General features: G+C 44.4%; 1 protein-coding gene across 1 annotated transcript in view; it reads right to left on the bottom strand.

Annotated features, from left to right (window-relative positions):
• The window catches only part of CLN8 (CLN8 transmembrane ER and ERGIC protein), a 285,257-nt gene that overhangs the window by 188,127 nt on the left and 76,218 nt on the right, over positions 1–20,912 (bottom strand). The window contains exon 2 of the mRNA XM_069606089.1: positions 782–1,438. Coding sequence (XP_069462190.1) covers positions 782–1,327 — 546 coding nt within the window. The 5' untranslated portion in view covers positions 1,328–1,438. The remainder of the gene's footprint in view (positions 1–781; positions 1,439–20,912) is intronic.

The raw sequence follows: 20,912 nt of genomic DNA, 5'->3' as shown, positions 1-20,912 counted from the left end.
TCCACCGGTTATTTAGCAAATCTTTCCTAAAAATGTCCAATCTGGGGGAGCCTGCGACAAAATATCCACTAAATCCGTTGTGCGAGTTTATACTTGCACGATGGACTATAGTATAGGAAACCGGAAAATGGAATGGCCAATAACGTTTGACTCGCATGATGGATATTTTGCCAAAAAAAGTATCAGAGCAACAATTTGTTAGAGCTAAAAAGGTTGAAAAGGAAACTTCAGAGGAATTATCAGAGGTTATAACGGATTTACACTTTTTTGTGCATTATATAAAACAAACCTTGTCGAAAGTGCCTTCCAAATTTCGAACGGCAGAATCGAGGCTGACAAAATTTGGCTTTTAAACGTAAAGGCAAAATGGTGCGATTTGTAAAGGTTCATATTTTCAATAATCAGTAGGACAATGGTTTTGCATCCAAGTGCTTGTTTCATTTTAAGAGATTGCTAACGTGCGACTATGAAAAAAAATGTCAAAGACTAATTGCAAAGGACCACATGCACTAATGAAATCGAAAACACTGGCTTCCTAGCCTTGCCTTTATTTTGTTTGAAACTTTACTTGTCCAATGGATCAACTAAAGGACATTTGTGTGGAATATCCATTAGAATATTACTTTCATTATGAAAACAAAACGCAAAGGCATCATTAATTACTTTTTTTTTTTAACATTAGTAGGTTTCTATAACCATTCATGAAATCATCATTCCAATTAATTGACAGTTTCCACCACGTTACCAAACACATGGCGTTCAAGAGCATACACACTCCTACCTTAAGTAGTATCCATGACACGCAAGTGAACGGAGTGCTCATCTCCTGGAGTAAAAACATCATTGGCAAATAATGTCCAGCTTCGTTGCAAAGCACTGCTCCAAAACAACCAGCAAAGGCAAATAAGTGATGAACAGCCAAGAAAGGATCGAATGTCCAGAAAATTATGTTAAATATATGAAGTGAAATATTTTCATACAAGAAGAAACCAGTTGCCAAGAGCATGGTAACCGAGGTCCAATCCCGTTGTGATCTTATTGGATCTGCAATTAAGACTGGGTCAACGAGCAGAGCCCTCAAACCACAAATAATACTCAGAATTCCAAATACTGCCCGGGTGGTTGCCAAATTCCAAAATACCTTTTCTTTGGCCGATAAGGAGCGATAAGTAGAAGAGACCAAAAAAGACATCAAGTGGCAAGAAAAGAATATTCCCAGGTAAAAGGTAAAGCCAATAGCTATTAGCTTGACACGTATTTCCCATCGACAATAGGACGAGTCTGTATCAACCATGGGTCTTGCGGGTTCATCATTCATGTTTGACATACTGAATTCCCTGTTGCTCCAAAGAGCAGAGATCCTTTGACTTGGTCAGAGTAGCATTGGGTTAGTGTCCAATCAATACAGCTAGTAAGGCAGCCCATGCAATATTTCCATCTGAAAAATACAATTGCATACATGTTAGTAGACATCAGTGCACTAACAATAAACCATTAGGCCACTATTAAAATATAACCAACAATAAAAAACAAAGGGACATCAGGTGCAAAAAAACAAAACATTCATTTAATTTTTTAGGCAAATAATAACCAAATCATGAATGGACAATATTTGAGGAGTAAATAATAGAGGGCGCCTGGCTATGTCCTGATATGCCCAGGAGGGTAAGTAATCATTAAGAAAAAGAATCCGGATGGGAGATCCACACAACAAGAATTTTGGATTGATACATTTAATCTCAAAATTATGGTGATAATACACAAAAAGAATTCACTTGTTTGTAGGATAATACATGTCGAGGGTATTAGCCTCATAAAGGTGCAAAATCTCTTAACAGTTTGAACATTGGTTTACAGACAAGAGTAAATGCTGCCCAAGACCACTGTTGGTCTGTGGGTGTTGTCACAAATAACACAACAACAAATGTGAACAGGTAGATGTGCAATGAAGTTGTGTCATTAATCGACACTGTAGTGTTTCGGCCACATGTAGCGGTGAATAAATGCTAGTTGCTGGCGTGGTCTTCTTCAGGATGGGGGTGAGGTATCATCAAACAAAGAACTTTGTGGCGGTAGAGTTTCTGGTCGTCTCCAACAGCATCTGTGCGTGGAGGCTGGTTGGCACGGTGTGTTAAGTACACTGCTGCTATGGCCACTGTGCCAGACTGCATATGCAGGAATCGTAGTTTCCTGGGTGCAGGGACACCTGTGAGTGGCGTGTGCCGCTGGGCAAAGTTGGAAATCACTGCCATCTCGGTCTCGCTGGACGGTAGTCGCTGTTATCCTACAAACAAGTGAATTCTTTTTGTGTATTATCACCATAATTTTGAGATTAAATTTATCAATCCAAAATTCTTGTTGTGTGGATCTCCCATCCTGATTCTTTTTCTTAATGATGGACAATATTTGATTCAGCCCCTCGCATGCTTTGGTAGACAAGCTTTCTAAAAAGACCCATGCATTCCTGGGATTTAAGCATGCATACAAGTTAAGGAATAAAGGCCTCATTAGGGCAGTGACTGCATTTCCAGCAATTGCTGCCAGGAGGCCACCTCAGAACTGAAGCTAATCCAGATCCCGAGGTGGAGTTATTCTCGGTTATGCAGTCCATTGGATTTTAATTTTTAATTCGACTGGGGGTAATTCGTCCAATTGTTGGAGGTAAAGTGGATGGCAAACCTCCTGTCAAGTGCCTCATCTTCTTTATCTCCATATTCTGGGTCGGGGCCCAACAAGTACACATTTTGACATTTGAGAGTACTCGCAGGACAGGCTGAGAGTAGCCCACTGTCTGAACTGTCGTGTGATATGAGGAGTATGCAGGGGAAACTATTGTTAAAAGCCAGTTCAGTATGCCACAGTCAGACATGGTTTGCATATAGGTGGGCAAACGTGAAACGCAGGATAGCCTGAAGGAGACTTTCCTAATCTGAATGGATTACGAGATACAGAACAAAACTAGTGTTGCATGGACAATGGGAGACAAGGATGTAGCATTTTAAAGCCAGTTCTCAATCGAACCCTGTGGCTAGGTGTTACGTAGCGTAATGTGTTTGGATGCATGCGCGAGCCTCGTTCCGGCTTGCGCATGCGCAAGTTAATAAACGAGGACCGAGACAGTAGTTGCCGCTGGGACCCCATACCGAGCAGACGTGTCGGTGCATTCCTCCAATGTGTGCGTGCGTGCTGTGTGGGGCGGCCTGGGGCACATGATTGCTTAGAACATTGGCGACAAGGAAGTGCTGTGTGTGGGTGCGAGATCCTCAACACGTTGCATAAGTCGGATGGGGCGTTCCATCATACAATGCAACTACGAATCCTACGTGGCAAGTTGGTGGCCATTTTAGAAAAACACACGCGACGGTTGCGGGCCGAGAGGGAGCTCATGCGCTGTTCGTGTGGATCCTTTGCATAATTTTTGGAACTTTCACGGCTGCCGGTCACCTGATGGCTGTGAGCTTGGTAATTTGAAGGTGGTTTTTCATACACCTTACTACACAGCCTGTACTACGTGGCTAGGAAGATTCTGCAGAAGGGGAAGGCATTCCAGAGACAATTTTGACAACGTGGTCAGCAGGAAGCATGGACACAGGAGCCAGTACCTCAGGATAGGTGCTACAAAGGTCAGTGTGACCCTCATGCAAAAGTGGTCTCACAGAAATACGGAGAAGCTGTTCCTGCGGATGTCGAGGTGCTGATTCAGCCATCATACCAAGTGAGTGGGGTGTCCTACCATACTCAAGAGGAGACAGACTTGCAGCCTCACAGTATAGCGTGGGGTGCTTGTGCGGTCTGCAGGGATGGGTGAACAGGATGGAGCAGCCATAGCCCCAGCACGTGTACCACGCTAACAGCAGGGCATTCTGGCGCCCGTGCCGGAATTCGACATTTCAGGGCCCCCGTCCAAACTTGGGCCTAAATGGTTGCTGTGAGTTAAGAAACTCGAAATGTTTTTTAGAGCCACCGGCGAGACTGAGGACGGTGCGAAAGTGGCAACGTTGTTATACTCAGCGGGGACGGAGGTACACCGTATATTGGAGTCATTAAACCTACTGGTGACCACCTACGCAGCTGTCAAACTAGCTCTGCAGAATCACTTCCTGCTCATGGCGAAGGTGGACTATGACAGATTCATCATGTGAGCAGAGATGCAGCAGGGTGATGAATCCTTAGATCAGTTCTGTGCAAGACTAAGACAATTGGCCAGCACCTGCCGGTGGGAGAATGAGGAAGGCATGGTACGCAACCAACTCATTCAAGGGAGCAGCTCCGGTAAAATTGAGGAGACAGGTTCTTCAGGAGCCGGGCATAACGCTAGCGCAGATTTTCGACACTGGTCGTGCCTATGAGTTCGCAGAGAGCAGGGGAGCAAAGATGGATGCGGCTGTTCGCCCAGGAAGGAGTGAAGAAGCGTTCGCAGTCTTGGCCCCATCCCAAGTCGCGATGGGGCCAAGAATGGACTGACGGCCCTCCCGTCCACAGTAATCCACAATCATGCCAATACTGTGGATAAGATCTACCTCATGTAGGTGAATGCCTGGCGAGCGTGAGAGTGCGTGGCAGATGCATTATGCTAGGACATTATGCGAGGGTGTGCAGGGCTGCGGCCCCGGTTACCACATCCAGAGGACCTGCAAGAGTGAGTAAGGGGAAACCCCAGAAGATCCAGGAGTGTAGCAGCTGTCGAACAAGGTATACAAGAGATCGACATAGCAGAAGAAGAAGATGAAGAGGAGGTATTCTCATCTCCAACATAGCGTGCATGGTCAGCATTGGTGACACCCCGATGCCAGTCTTGGACACGGGAGCGTCGGTGTGTCCTAGCGACAGATCATTACGAGGCTCTCCCTTGCCCGCCAAACTTGAAACATCCAGAGCAAGGATCTACACCTTCGGGGGAAGCACAACCTTGCCCATACAAGGTGTCTTTGTGGCGCCGGTCACCCATGGACAAAACACAATTGGACAAAACACGATCAAGGCCAGGCTCTTTGTGACGGATGTAAGCCCTCACTTCCTCTTGAGCTGTGCAGCCTCAGAAGCACTAGACATTGTCCATTTCACCATGTCGGTGTATCAATCTGACGTTGAACGCCTCCTAGAACGCTATGAGAACCTCTTCAGAGGGGTGGGTAAGCTGAAGGGCGCCCCAATCAGATTACATATTGACGAGACAGTGAGGCCTACGGCCCTGAAACACAGAAGAATACCATTTCACCTGAGGGCCCAAGAAGAGAAAGAACTACAGGTGCTGATTGACATGGACATTATAGAGAGGGTGGAGAGTCCTACCCCATAGGTGTCCCCGATTGTGGTGGCACCAAAACCCAAACAGCTCGGAGCAGTACGCATTTGCGTTGACATGCGCCTACCCAACGCCGCCATATAAAGAGAACGACACCTCACACCAACTTTGGACGACATCATTGGTGAGCTGTAAGGGGCAAAGGTGTTTTCCAAGTTGGACCTACGGTCGGGATATCATCAACTTGAGCTACATCCAGAGCCACGCTACATTACAACCGTCACCACACATGAAGGTTTGTAACAGTTCAACAGGTTGAGCTTTGGAGTTTCGTCAGCGGCAGAGGTGTTCCAAAATGTCATCAGGGGAGCCCTAGCCAGACTGAAGGGGGTGATTAACATGAGTGATGATATCCTTGTCTTTGCATCCTCTGAAGCAGACCATATGAAAAGGCTGCAACGGGCACTGGATAGACTAAATAGCCTGGGCCTTACACTACACAAAAAAAAGGTGAGTTTTTCCAAGGACCGCATTGAGTTCTTCGGCTTTGTCTTCCATGCCGGGGGCATATCTCCAGACCCTGAAAAGGTGCTCGAAATTCGTGAGGCAGCCGCCCCAGAGTCACCCGCGGAAATTAGAAGCTTTCTGGGCATGGTGAACTATTGCGGCAGTTTCATTCGGGACCTGGCATCTCTATCTCAGCTGCTTAGGGCGCTAACAAAAAGTGATGCGGTATGTACATGGACTGCTAGAGAGCAATAGGCATTCACATACATCATGGCAGCGCTGTCGGACCAGGAAACGATGGCATACTTCAACACAGAAAAGGAGTCTGAGATTGTGGTGGACGCTAGCCCGATTGGCCTGCGTGCGGTACTGTTACAAGCCGATGCCCAAGGGCAAATGCACCCCAATGCATACGCCAGCAAAACCCTCTCCGACACAGAAAGGAGGTAGTCCCAGATTGAAAGGGAGGCACTAGCAATATTGTGAGGGTGTAAACACTTCCAACTTTACGTACTAGGCAAGCCGGTGGTGGTCATCACTGGCCATAAACCACTAATCCCAATCATGGCAGGGGCCTCATCGAAACCACCCCCGTGAATTGAACGGTGGATGTTGTCTCTGATAGAGTACGGGGTGTAGCTGCAATACCGGCCTGGCACCCATAACCCAGCAGACTACCCATCTGGACACCCCGGTGCAGGCCGCGTTCTAGACAGGGTGGAAGTGGTAGAGAGCCTTGAAATGGTCCGCAGCATTGTAGAAGCCACCATGCCGGTAGCGTTAGCTCATCAGGACATAGTAGCGGCATTGGACAGCGATGAGGTGTTTCAGGTCATCAGATCCAACATAGGCAGCGGAGAATGGAAAGACGTGCTGGTCAATAACAGGAGACAGGGGCTCGGAGAGACATGCAAGCCTTGTGGAAAGCCCGGAATGAGCTCTCTGTCTGAGGATGGGCTCCTCTTACGCGGCCGATAAATAGTCATCCCAAGATACCTCGTAGCCAGGGTAATGGAACTGGCACACAAAGGGCACCAATGTGCAGCGAAAACAAAAGCACGCCTGAGGCCCAAGGTATGGTTCACCGATATGGAGAGTCGAGTGGACAAGTTTGTACGAGGATGTGTCCCATGCCAAGCGGCGAGCCCCGCAGAAAGGACCCCCCGATAAGATCCATGAAGAGAAGCGAGAAGCCATGGGGTACCGTTCATGCAGACTTTGGGTCCATGAGAAGAGGCATGTATTTTGTAGCTATAGTAGACCAATGGTCCAGATACCCAGAGGTCGAGTTGGTGTAATCGACAGACTGTGACCGCACCATCTTGGCACTGGAGAAGATCTTCAACAAGCATGGGTTCCCACTGGAACTTTGCTCGGACAATGGCCCGCCATTTCAGGGACATCAATTTGCAAAATACCTCGAAGACAGAGGTATCAGACACCGGAAAGTAACACCGCTCTGGCCAAGAGCCAACAGAGAAGCAGAGAGGTTCATGCGGACCCTGAACAAAATCTTGTGCATTTCTTTGAGTGGAGGAGGGGAGTTACGACAGAACCTGTTTGAGTTTCTGAGAGAGTACAGGACGACCCGCACCAGTCCACAGGTGTTGCACCAGCGGAGGCATTGTTCAAACGCTGCCCGAGAGGGCTGATACCGGAGGTGGAAGGAAGAGCACCTGGGGTAATTTACAACGAATGCTTCCAGCAGGAGCGAAGCGCCAGGAATAAAAAGAGAGCGAGCGGAGGAACCTCCAGGAAAAGAACATCGTGGTAGGAGACACAGTGCTGATCAGGAACATACATCCCGAAGGGAAGATGTCCCTCACCTATGAACCACAACCCCTCAGCGAACCCATGTGAAAGGGTCCATGGTGACTGCTGCAAATGGACGAGGGATTGTGACCAGAAACGTATCTTATTTCAAGAAAGTCAAGGCGAGTCCACCGGATGGCCAACCAGAGATGCCCAAGCAGTCAGCCCCAGAGAGGCTCGCGCCAATGGAGACAGCAGATGGGGAAGAGGGCCCGACGCCAAGAGAAATGCCACTGCCAACCCCAGGGAGTAGCAGGAGGTACCCGAGCAGAGAAGTGCGACAGCGTCCTGCTCGTTTTTGAGACTACGTCAGGGACACCGAAGTTTAGAGTGGTCTAGAGCAGCGCAAGCTAACTCATGTTGAGTTATGTTATTGTTTTGCTTTTTTAAAGAAAAGGAGGGATGTTACGTAACGTAATGTGTTTGGACGCATGCGCGAGCCTCGTTCCGGCTCGCACATGTGCAAGTTAATAAACTAGGACCGACACGGCAGTTGCCGCCGGGACCCCATACCAAGCAGACGTGTCGGTGCATTCTTCCACTGTGTGCATGCGTGCTGTGTGGGGCACTAGGTTCACTGAATAACAATTCTGGGACCAAACGCGCAGATGCAACATTCCCCAGAGACTGGGTACCTGCTAGATGTTTCAATTGATGCACCGCTAGAGTCCCCCCCCCCTTCTGGTCCAAATTGCCCATAAAGAGATGGGTTTGTTAAATGACTGTATATTTTGCAAAAAGAACATTTGTAAGGCCCTTGAGCCCCCCCCCCCCCACACAGGCTGGGAAAGATTCATTAAAAAATGACATTATTAAGAAAGCAAGAAAAAAAATCCACCGTTTCAGGCCTACTCCAATTCATTTCTCCAAACAGAAAAAGTTCAAATTTCTGCACACAGCTAAAACCGCTGGACGGAACCGGAGCAGGAAGCGTTGACTCGATTTCCGGGAGGGGTCTGGGGTTATACGGTCCAGTAGTTAAAATATTTCATGGAGAAGGGGCTGCCCCCTTCTCCCAAAATTATAGTTATATCTCCAGTGGTGCTTTACAGCAGAGGCATTCAGAAATGAAAAAGCCACCATTTTGTTTTGTTCTATGTGAGATAACTGGGCTATTTCCCAAAATAACGGATTAGCTGAAAACGAAAAGTGGAAAAAAGGCCATTTCGAGGAGGAAAAAAGATGTAATGGCCTCAGGCTAGAAGTGGGGGGTGGACGAGGGAATAGGAAACCATGTGCAATTCGTTGATTACACAGGGGGAGGGGACGGGGGACCAAGTTCAGAGCTCAAATGTTTTCTTGTAACCAGGGTCATTTTTGCATAACAAAACATTTCAAAAGCGACCGCAAACATAAATACAATGTTTTTAAAGCTGTGGTTTTATTTCTACGTTTTCCGGGCTCTTCCAAACCAGAAAACTTAGAAAAAAAACCGCAGCTAGTGCTCATTTCTTTTTTTTTAAATAAATAGCACTGACCGAGATTCAGCTGCAGCTTTCCTGCTCTGGTCTCCGGTCCCCATCCTCCGCGTACAGCACTAATGAAGGGAAAGCCACCCAGCGGTAGCTTTTGTTTACTACAGCTGGCTGGTTTTTCGTTCATTAGTGCCGCAAAAGCAAAAGCCAGCACAGGAGGGCATCCATTTCACAAAATGGAGGCGCCCATGTGCTTGCTTTAGCAAATTTTGAGCTTGAATAGCTCAAAATTTTACATAGGAAGTTTTAAAAAAGAATGCTAGTATTTTTTTTTATGTTGACTATCTATTTTTTAAATAACATTTTTTACTAGACCATGCCTTTAACATTGATAGTTGCATTCTTTTGGACAATATTCAATTAAAAAAACAGACAATTTTCTTTCCAATTCACAGGTACAAAGGTTTTGTAAACAGATATGGACACGTATATGTTATGAAATTTGCGAGGCAATTGGTTCACAGACACACAGATCGCAAATCATATTACAGGGTCTGTGGTAGCAACACTGTAGTTATGGTCAAGTTGCCAAACCCACAGGAAGAGCAGTTTTGGGTGGATTATATATTTGTTGCCATTCGACGAATCCTCACAAAACTTGCAACAACCACAAAAAAAGTATACAGCCAACCTTGAATTATTTTGCAAAGTATTGTGCGATTTTGTTCAATGTGGGCAGGGGGGTTCAAGGGGATCCTAAAACATTTGAAATCCGGATAGACAAAAATGGAAGAAAAAAAGAAAGAAAAATTAATGAATTGCTTACCGCTATAGCCCAATCGCTGGACGGATGTACACCAAACTTGCACAAGGTGCAGTGGCTTGGTCTCAAAGGCATGCTTTTGCAAATTTGGTGTTATTCCGTCTGGTAGATTTATGAAAAAATGGCCGACCGGTAGGACCTATAAACTGTGCGATATATCCTTCCGGTCCACAGACTTCCTGATTCGGTGTCCACAGATGCCTCTGAACCAATAAGGGAGCCGTGTGACATTTGTGGACATCGTACAGAGCCGTTAACTGTTCAATACAAATTGTGAGGTGCATCAAAACTTTTTAAACAGACGCCATGCTGGATTTGAAACTGTGAACATCACAGTAAAAACATATTCAAAAAACACATTACACTTGTCAAACAAAGGAAGCCATCTCTGGGGAGACTGGGTGAGGAGGATATCTGTCCAGAAAAAGACAAAAATCTGGTGTTTTTAATTGTTAACAGGAATTATTAATAACATTCGGAGCTGTAAAATCATGAAACATTTTCACTTATAAAAACCATTGAAATGCAGTGTTAAAAACATTGCTAAAGGGACGTTATGTTGGCAAGGTAAAATCGAAAGACCAAAGAAATTCGCTAGTCATGGAAAGCTGTGCAACCATAACTTGCACCACCTCCCCATGCACTGCTAAGACTAACACCCTGGACATCACAAATGGCATCATCAATGACATCAGTCACCTTTCAGAAATGAAAGCTTGGCAACAGCAATGCATCGTGGGAACTTGTGCCCAACTTGTTTCTTATTTGGTGCAAATCCTTCCAGCGGTTTGGGCATTGGAAAAGAGAAAAATACACTCTTTTTTTACCCTTTATATCTTTGAAAACGTAACACAGATTTGCACGAAACATTCCAGTCCTGGGTGGCCCGAGCCTAATATAGGAATGTCAAACACTGTGCTGATCTGTCCTACGGATCAAAAGTTGTAACCATAGAATAGGTTTTTTCACCTGAACTATAGGGCAGCCCGAATAAATATTAGTCAATGTGCAGATAAGTTGTGCAGATTTAATGCAACAAAACTCTTGAAATTCAGCAGATTGGGGGTGGGGGGGGAGGGTGTCCTGACCAGCTTAACTCTTCGCGCTCCTGTTGATGTCCCCCATAATGCCATTTTGTATGTCATTGTGAATCCCTTCTCTTCTCTTCTCATATGTATGTGCTCATGGGCTTTACAGATAAGATGGTCATGACTTCCCAAATCTGTTGAATTTCAAGGATTTTGCTGTATTAAATCTGCACAACTTAACTACACCTTAACTAAGGTTTTATTCATTGAATTTTAAGGGTTTGTGGTTGTGGCCACTCAACATGTCTTTCGGGCTCCGGCCAGTGTGCGGCCACAGGCCGTGCCTACTGTATCTTTTAAAACACTACCTTTCTTTCCCTACTCACTAGTCATGGCCTTCATCCATGATCTTTGGCCATGCTCCCTTTACATGTTGCTCAATAGCTTTCTTCCAGACCCACTAGCCTAAAGAGGCCTGCTAGCCATGGTCTTAAGCCCCAACACTAGGTTTATTTTGGGCACACTAGCTCACTAGCCTTCCGCTATGGTCCCTTGACACGTTGCACCAATCGGTTTCGTTGGAGCCCACTAGCCATGGCCTTTGGCCCTGTCCACTTCAATATTGCATCTTTCAGTTCCTTATAGTAACCCAGTAGCCATCGTCTTCAGCCACACCCTTTACCCCTACCTCACCTTAGCTGCAACATTGCACTTTTTTTGTATGAATCGACTTTTAAAAAGAAACTTCCCATAACCACGGTTAGTATAACCCAATAATAGTAATGTACTACAAATAATCCTAGTTATTCATAAAATAACCCCGGTTAATCATGTGACGCAGTAAATTTGCGATTCCGTTTTTTACTAAAGCGCAGGTTATGCGAAAAATAACTTTGGTTATGAGAAAATGTTCGAGCTCTGAACTTGGACGCCCCAGTTTGACATGATGTCCTCTTTCCCCCTCTCCACCTCTAGCCCGATGCCATTTCATCCTTTTTCCTCCTCCAAAAGGCATTTTGCCACTTTTTGTTTTCGGCTAACGCCGGTTATTTCGGAAATAACCCTGATTATGTATTGCTCAAAAAATAAATAAATAAATAATAATAAAAATAAAAAAAAAATTGAAAAAAAGTAAATGGAGTCTTTTCCGATTTCTGAAAAAGCCTCTCTGCTGCAAAGCAGCACGGGAGAAGGGGGCACCCTCTCCTCTTCGCTCTGTCAAATATTTTAACTACTGGATTGAATAACCCCAGACCCCTCCCACAGAAATTTTGACTTTTACTCCATGGGGAAAAAAATGGGAGTAGGCCGAAAACAGTGTTTTTTTTGCTTTGTTAGTAACTTTTTCATTGTGTAACGAATCTTTCCCAAAATGTCCTGTCAGTGGAGGGGTATGGGGGATAGGAGGGGAATGGAGCATGACAAACTTGCTATGTATGTACTCATTCTCCCTCCCTCCCAAAAAGTAGGAAATATGTCACTTTCCTTTTATACTAGATGGTTAGGTCATGCTATAATATGTTGAACTTTCAGTGTAATGCAAGGTCTAATTTTCAGGTACTTTTAAAGTTGCCATAAGACACCAAGTAGCTACTCCCTAAACACGCACACCCAAAAAAACCTGGACTCTAGACCTGGACATCTAATCGGTTTTCTAGACCATACACCTCTATTTTGACTTTACCTTCACATTATGCTGTCTATTAACCGTACAAAATAACTGCAGCCCAGGGCGAGTAGGCTTGTCAAAAGCTGGATTATGTAATTTAATTCCCATAAGCACCCAGCCTCAGTCTAAGAGGATTCCTGCCTCACAGACCGATAGAACCATTACCTTAAAAGGAGCTAGCAGGAATCGGGAACATTCAGGAATGCCAGAAATTGACTTCTGCTCCCTAGGAACCGTGGTCTAAAATCCCACCCTCAGTTAAATGTGCCCATATTTTCTTGCCAGGTTTCCCATATTTAGTATCTTGCTGTTCGGGGTCTAGGGCAATAAGAAGAGGGGCTCTGCACTCTGTGCTTGCTTGGGGCATAGTCTTGTACATGCCTCGACTAACCATGACACTATGGAAGGCTCAAGGTCTGTCCATAAGCCCTTTGGGCACAAGCCTAGGGTTTTGGGAACCATGGCATAAATGAGGAAATCAAAAAAGGAGGTTTTTTTGCTCGATTTTCAGGGAGCTTTTCCAAAACTTGACAAATTCGAATTTCTGGCATACAAGCCCTCCCAAATGTTGTTGGGGTCCTAAGGAAGTAAGTACAAGGGCTTAGCTGCAAGTGTTTTCTTGGGCATGGCTTCAACAGGCCCAGGCTCACCATGCAGCGAGCCATTTCTAGATATTTATTTTTCCCTTTATAAAGCGTGCTAAAACCAGAGACATCACCAGTTAACGCACAAGAAATGTCAAACAGAGGAGTGAATACGCTTAGGAGGTCCCTTGTGAACAGCCACATTTTTTCAATGCTCTCCTGAAATCCCAATAGGATTGTTCTACTCTCAAGGCAGGCGGGAGCGAGTTCCATTGTTTGCTGAAAACGTAGGAAAGCTTGCACCTCCAGCTTTAGTCCGTTTGAATTTTGGCTGGACATGTCTGTGCAAGTAGGCTGATCTCAAAGGCCTGGCAGGGTGAGCTCTGGTGATTTTCTGAGCCATCTATGTGTAATGAATGGAATTAGTTCTCGAATTGATAGCCAGTGAGCATCTCTTCTTGTGGCCGAGACGTGTTCACGTTTCAAATGATTGAGAGCTGCTCCAAGGGTGTTATTCTGGATCATCTGCATCTTCTGGATGTTCTGCGACAAAGTGCCAGCAAAAAGGGTGTTACAATAGTAGAGTCTTGACCCGATGACAGCTTGGGCAATTGTAAGGCAACGGTCTTGACATAGGAAGGCTCTAGAGGCATTAATCAATTTTGTCGTGTAAGCTGCAGAGGAAGCAATGGCATTCACTTGGCGGGTGAGAAAGAGGGTAGCATCAAGGTAGACTCCAAGTGTCTTCACAGAAGAGGATGCTGGGATATGAATACAGTCCATATTGAAAGAGCTGTATTGGCATTTAGCTTCTTAATCACTGCCAAGGGTTCTACCAGAAGGAAGGATCTCTGTATTTTCATCATTCAGACAAAGGCGGTGAGTGGCCATCCAAACCTCGATTGTGTATGCCGTATTTAAGGTACAAGTATCTTCTGAGTAGTTGTCAGAAAAGGGAAAGAGAATTTGGGTATCAGCATAATTGGTGTAAGAGATGGAGTCTAGTAAGTCAAATAGAGGTTTGGTGAATGTATTATATATAGTTGGTGATACACAGGACACTTGGGGCACACCACACGAGATGAACAAGTTACTTACTGCTGGTAATGCTCTTTTGACTGGATGTTATTCCTCATCTTTGATATTCGATATCCAGCTATATCTTGTTTGGAAAAAAAAAAAGAGCACTGCGCATCAATGGCATCTACTTGATGTCCCTATAGGGCCTCCGTCTCGCAGATGATTTAATCGAAGGTGTATATATTGCACACGGAGCGCCTGTTGGCTTGAGTGCTGTCTTTTCTTATAGTAGAAAACCTACAGAACTACGGGAATGACCATACTCAGCCTTTGAATGAACGAAATCTAAATCGCATTGGGAAATTCTACTGTGGGGTAGGTTGGGAGGGCGATGAGGAATATGTGGGAGGAACATACAGTCGAAAGAACATTACCCGGGGTAACTAACTTGTTCTTTGAATGGATTGTGTCCTCCCAACTATCTTTGACAGACTCCCAAAGCAGTATTTTATTTGGTGGAGCCAGGCCGCGGAGTTAAGGGTGGAGCTTTTTGTGATTCCTGAGTGCCATTTTGCTGCTGGTGCAGGTCCAAGTGTACATTGTGGACTCTGCTGCTTGCGGAAGAGAAACATTGTGAATCCTGAGCATGTACGGAGAGCTGAGTGGATTGTGCCTTTAAGGATTCGAGAGGTTTAAGCCACGCTGGAAGTTTAAAAATACAGCATCTGTGACCCTTGCTGCGTGAAGCCCGGCCGCGGAGTTAAGGGCAGAGCTTTTTGTGATTCCGGAGTGCTGTTTTGCTGCCATTTGGCTCTGGGGGCTCAGCGGGTGCTGGGGACCATAAACATCGAAAACATCATTCGTGACTTCAGCGAACTGGGCAAGCCAAGCTGCTTTATTACGGTAAGCCCTCCTGTCTACTAAATTGATTGCACGCGCTACATAAATTGTGGCACGGAGAGAACGGCCGACACTGAGCATAAAGCCAAGAGCTTATTGAGGGCGTGCACTTTGAGTCCATCGTCAATTTACTCACGATACTTGCAAAGACAAAAGAGATAAGGGTTGGGAAATGGGAGACTGTTGGAGACCTTACTCCTTTGATCCCGTTTTCACCTCGCTTATATGAACTAATATAAAGGGCGAAAAGTTTTTACAGATTCAAATCAACACAGCAAACGTAAGCAAAACAAGCAATATTAGATTTGTTTTGGGTAAACGCTACGATATTTGGCATAGAAACTCCTACACCTACAAAATGTCATATCGTTATAATCTAAGGAGCGGCCCATTTGCTGATGACTTAAGAGCTCCCCAATGGCATGGCTCCTATATGGAGAAATCCACACAAGCGGAAATAAACCCTGTTTCCCATTACCTTATCAAGTGGTCCTAACCTAGTTGAGGTCCAAATCCATCAGGAGCCTCATGCTGACAAAATACCAATTGAAGAGATCCGGAGAGAGACAGTAAAAAACCTCCTGTCTACAATACTACAAGATTTCACTTTGTCATCAAACAACATCAAAGGCACTATTGACAATTTTTTTCAAAGACGCAGACATAACAGTCTGAATGCTCTCACTTTAATCTCCTCGAGGATTCCAAATCAGGAGCCAAACACGACGATTGTAAATAAACAACCAGAATTATTAGGGTCCGTTATGGATCTCTCAAGGACCCCCAACCACCTGTTAAATCTAATTCAAAAGCCGTTGTACCAAGGAGACGGGTTAAATTCAACAGAGGCCTTTAGAAGGGAGTCGGCCGCCTTTGATGAATTAAAAGTGAGTCAACCAGCCCACAGGTCAAGGGACGCCTTCAGGGGTGCGAGTCAAGATTCAAGGGATGGGGATTCAACTTTACCAGCCTTGAATTTTGTTCTTAACTCACTAGTGAAGGTGTTCGAATTACTGAAAAGGGACGTGCAGACGCATACACGGATCCTAATGGAAATGACCAAAGACATTGAGCAATTTGAATTCACAGTTGTAGGACAAAGCAACTTAATACACTGCTCAGTATTGCCCACATTGACAAAGATGGAAGATGGATACTCCGAACAAAGTGAAGAATTGACAGATTAAAGGCTTACTAGCCTCACTGATGAAGGAAGATGGGGAGATGAGGGATTCCCTGTCAAAACTCAATTCCAGACACATAAAAAACTTACCTAAACATCAGGAAATGGAAACCAAAAGTGATGAAATTCCACCTGGCCCAAGTATATCCGTCGATGATACCCCCCTATCGGAGTCTGTGATGGAAGAATTCTGTCGCTTGGCACAGGTTGCAGACCAAACAATGGAACTGCCACCTGAAAACCAAGATGAAATAATTGAGATATCAGCACAGGAAGAGAACGAAAACACGACACCTTGGAAGAGGAGTGCACAACAATCATAAAAGACGGAGAAGAGAAAGGCGGAAAAATCAAAAGTCTAATCAAACAACATCTAAGTCCAGGTGCAGACAAGACAAGAAAACAAAAAATATGAAGGGGCCAAAAACAAAGAAATCAAATGTCAACAATTAGGGGATCACGGGCCAGTGAAAAAAAAATTGAAAGCTCCATTGAGGTGGAAATAAACAAGCGAAACCCGGAAGTTGAATCCCCCGGTCAGAAAGTTCAGGCCACAATAAAAAAAAAAAAAAAAAAAAAAAAAAAAATCAGAAAAGGGATTGTACCAGCACAAACAGGAGGGGTACAAATGGATACAGCAACTACGGGCACACAGACGGAAGAAAAGAGGTGTCCAGAAAAAGCAGAAAAAAATGTACATCAACAGGATGCTGCTAGATCAAAGACAACAGGGAAATTTACTCAACTTGGCACCAATATACCACGAAAAAAAAAAAATATATTGAAAAAAAAAGAACTTGCTCCTAAAGTGCCAGCACAGAAAGAGATTAGCTTAAGGATGGCACCAATATTCAATGTGGCTAGGCAAAAAAAAAATGGAGCAGGAAGGAATTTTGATTGTAGGCTATTCATCGAACAGTTTCCTGACATTGGTCACGGCTCGTGCCTAAGGTCATGGAGCCGTGATCACATGCCGGGTTGCTCGGCAACGTGTCTAAACAAGGAAGGCACTCAGCCTTCAATCACGTGTCCTACAAAATCCAGGTTGCTCGGCAACGCCGATGCAACGAAGACAGTCTGCTTTCAGTAGGCACAGGGAGAACTCCTCCGCTTCGTTCTCCACATAGGGTAAGCTACCACCCGAGTTTACTATTAGTGATTAGGCACACCTAGAATAAGTCTTTTATAGAGTTTTTCTCTTACCGTTTACAGCACCTGCTCTCCGCACTCGGTGGAAGCAGCTTGCACTCCGGAAAATAGTTTCCGCCATTACTCACCGAAATCAGGTAAAGACCCGATTACCTCCATTTTTAGTTACAAGACGTCTTGATCTACCTGCATATTGATTTGTTTTTCTTATTTATTTTTTTTGGATCTACCTTCTGTTCCGGTTCATTACGTGGCCCGGTATGTGTTGTTTTACTTTTTCAATTATGTTGATATATTTGTGTTGTTCAAAATATGGAAATTTGTTTAATTTTGTAATAACTACGAAATGGTTGATATAATTGCATTTGAAAATCACCTTTTAGACTTGCCCTGATGAAGGATGTTATATTCCGAAATGCATTGGCACAATAGAAGTCTACGGATAGAATGATTAATGGCAATTTCTTCCTCATGAAGAATATTCTGGTGGCTATTTGCCACCTCTTTGTATAAAATAAATATTTTTCACTTGATGGAAAACCACCATTTGACTTTCATATTTTCATTAAGAATTTGAACTAAAGGATTCACGTTGAGCAGAACTACAACTACTATAGAACCCAATTTGGGACTCCAGAGAGCGGCTGTATGGTTGGGTCTTCACCTAATCTTTGCTCCTTGTTAAAAAAAAAATGGAGGACTGGTAGAAATACCCAAAACACAGACAAAACACTTACAGGGCGATGGCGAAGATTCTTCATCAAAACACAAGATTAAGAATCCCGACCAATCGAAAGGAGTTGATAAAGAAGGGACTAGGACTCCATTGGCGAGAATACAATCCCCTGAAGTTCAGACTTGGGAACTGCAAATTGCCAAGAAGAGTCGGCACCTTACGTTGCCCCGAGATTATCGCTCACAACTGAAGCAAATAGGCAGTCTGGAAAACCTCTGAACAGGGGAGCGATTCTTTCACTAGTAAAGAAGATCCCAAAACTAGATTTATTCACAACTCGAGATATTGAATATGTCCTATTCCCAGAATTGGGTCGAACAAGTCTAGTAGAAGTGGGCTTTATTTCCAAAAGGGGGGTTAAAGCGTTGTGGCAGAAAAGCTGTGTCGCTTGGGTTTGGAAATCCATTAAATGATACCATCTTATGGCACAAGAGTTGAAGGGGCCGAACAAAACGGGGGCGCTCTGCGAAAAGACTCATTAGTACAAACCAAGCAGCAAATGATGAAAGATAGCCAGCCCAAAGGAGGAACGCAATCACTACCCTGGCCAATGTTACCAGAAATAATCATGCAAGTTTGTCAGAAGCTGGGAGTAGTGCAGGTGTCTCTTTAGTAGTGAAAATTTAAGAATCACCAGTTGGAATACACGAGGTTCCAGTTCCTTCAGAAATAACAAGATGAGAGCTCTGCTTTTTGGGGAGAGTGACTTGATTTTACTACAGGAAACTTGGTTAGTTAATACACCAGAAATCGAGGGTTTTAATTTGGCAATACAACCAGCATACAGTAAAACCAAGGGTAGACCGATGGGGGGGGGGGGGGGGAGCTATTAATATCCTGTAGACTGGTTCTTTTCAATGAAATAACAGTCATCCCCTGCAGACAAGAAAGAATTCTGGTGGTGAAAGCAGTCACTCCCCCAAGCGGCTCATCATCCAAAAAGATCATCATCATCCTACATTGGAATCCGGCAGGGAAAAACTGCTGGACTACCTCGATTCAATATTGGCTGTTCTTAGCGAAGCCAGAGTTGCTCACCCCGGGGCATTTATTGTTGTAGCGGGGGGATTTAAATTTGCAATGTATTTGAATTATCCATAGAGGTGTTGAGGGTAGAACGAAGGAAATAACAAATGGTAGAAGGTGGTTAGACTTATTTGACGAATGGGACCTAAAGCTTCTGAATGGGTCTGTAGAAGGGGATGTTCCGCCAGCCACTACATGGAGGAGTCAACATTGGACTATGTTTTTTTATCTGCAAATTGGTTTGAGAAATGTACTCATTTCTCAGTTAAGGATGGAGGTACAAGCGACCATAATCGACTGGAAACACAAATAAATTGGTACTCCAGAAATACAATAGAGGTATGGGACAATCCAGGAGTTGTAAATGCCGAGAAAAACCGTCTAGTTAAATACCAGAGAGGCGGAGCTCGTCTTAATGATGGTCTGGACAAACTATGACTGGGTACTCCCAGAAGTCATATATAAAAACTGTAACTCACTTACCTTCCATGATTTTATATGGTCAATAGATTGCCCACAGAACACCCAGTGCCCACAGAACACCAAGAATGGTCGTCAGTATGCTCAAACATCATTTTGATGAAGCAATATGGGTAAACAAATGTGAGACACGTAGACAACTAAGAATTGCAAGGAAGATGGCAAGAAATAAATTGGATCTTGCCACAGTGACAAAAGAAAAAAATCAAAAATAATTATAGGAGCTGGTCCAGACATCGTAGAGAGGAGCTGTAGCAAAATGATGGGGAAGAAATGTAGTGTGCCTTGAGAAACAACTCTAGGCATAATTTCTGGTCACTTATTAATACTCTCAAAACTGACCAAAAGATTGTTCAAACAAATAATGTACCAGAGTCAAGTTGTCTGAACCACTTGGAGAAAAATATCACAAACCACGAGGAGGGCTGACATTTAAAGGGGGTGGAGGAAAATGGGGGCTAAGTTTTGATAGGGGAGACATACTAAACCCGATTAACAAATCTTCTTCATCTAGATCTACGGGACCAAATGGTCTCACCTATCAAGTCCTCAAAGGAAATGGGACCCTGTGGACGCAAATCCTCTATACATTGTTTAGGGGAGTGATAAATAATAGATCGATTCCCCCTTCATGGAAGTCGGCGATTATAGTCCCGATCTTCAAGAAGGGGGGAATCTTAAAAATCCAACTAGCTACAGGCCAATTATGTTACTGGACGTGGAGAGCAAGTTGTTCACCAGTCTAGTATTAAGAGAACTCGAAACCTGGGCAAAATAAAATAACATACTTCCCAAACAACAGACAGGCTTCAGAAGAGGCCACTCAACATCTTTGATTATAATACTTGCCTCACTAACCAACCATAAAGATAAAAACAATGCAGGCAGACTCTATGGAGCGTTTATCGACTTATCGAGCGCCTTCGATGTGGTAAATTGTGACAAGCTTTGGTCCAAGCTGGAGCACACAAACTTTAATACCAGATTAAGGTCCCAGTTGAAACCTGGAAAGGAGATTGGGTGGTGGGGGGAGGAGGGGAACACATTGGTGAGCCCGTTTTGAAATTGTGTCACCAGTGGAATTTTGAAATATGAACATTCCTCTGATGAACACTTATAATGGACAGTGCTGCCAAATAGCCTTTAATAGTGCCAATCTGGAGCCCCAGAATGGCTAAAGATAGTAGAAAGGATAAGAAATCCGGTGTTTTACACAGAAAAGGATCTACATTCTTGTCTTTGCACTAGCTGCAGAATTTGTTCCAACGGCAATGGTACAAAGACTTTGTGGCTGGCTTTCTGGCTGAAAGCTAAATCTGTTACGTCATCCGGGAG

The sequence above is a fragment of the Ambystoma mexicanum genome, chromosome 4p (genome assembly GCF_040938575.1).
Source record: "Ambystoma mexicanum isolate Mex_15411 chromosome 4p, UKY_AmexF1_1, whole genome shotgun sequence".
NCBI lineage: Eukaryota > Metazoa > Chordata > Amphibia > Caudata > Ambystomatidae > Ambystoma > Ambystoma mexicanum.
This window is presented reverse-complemented; position numbering and strand designations above follow the sequence as displayed.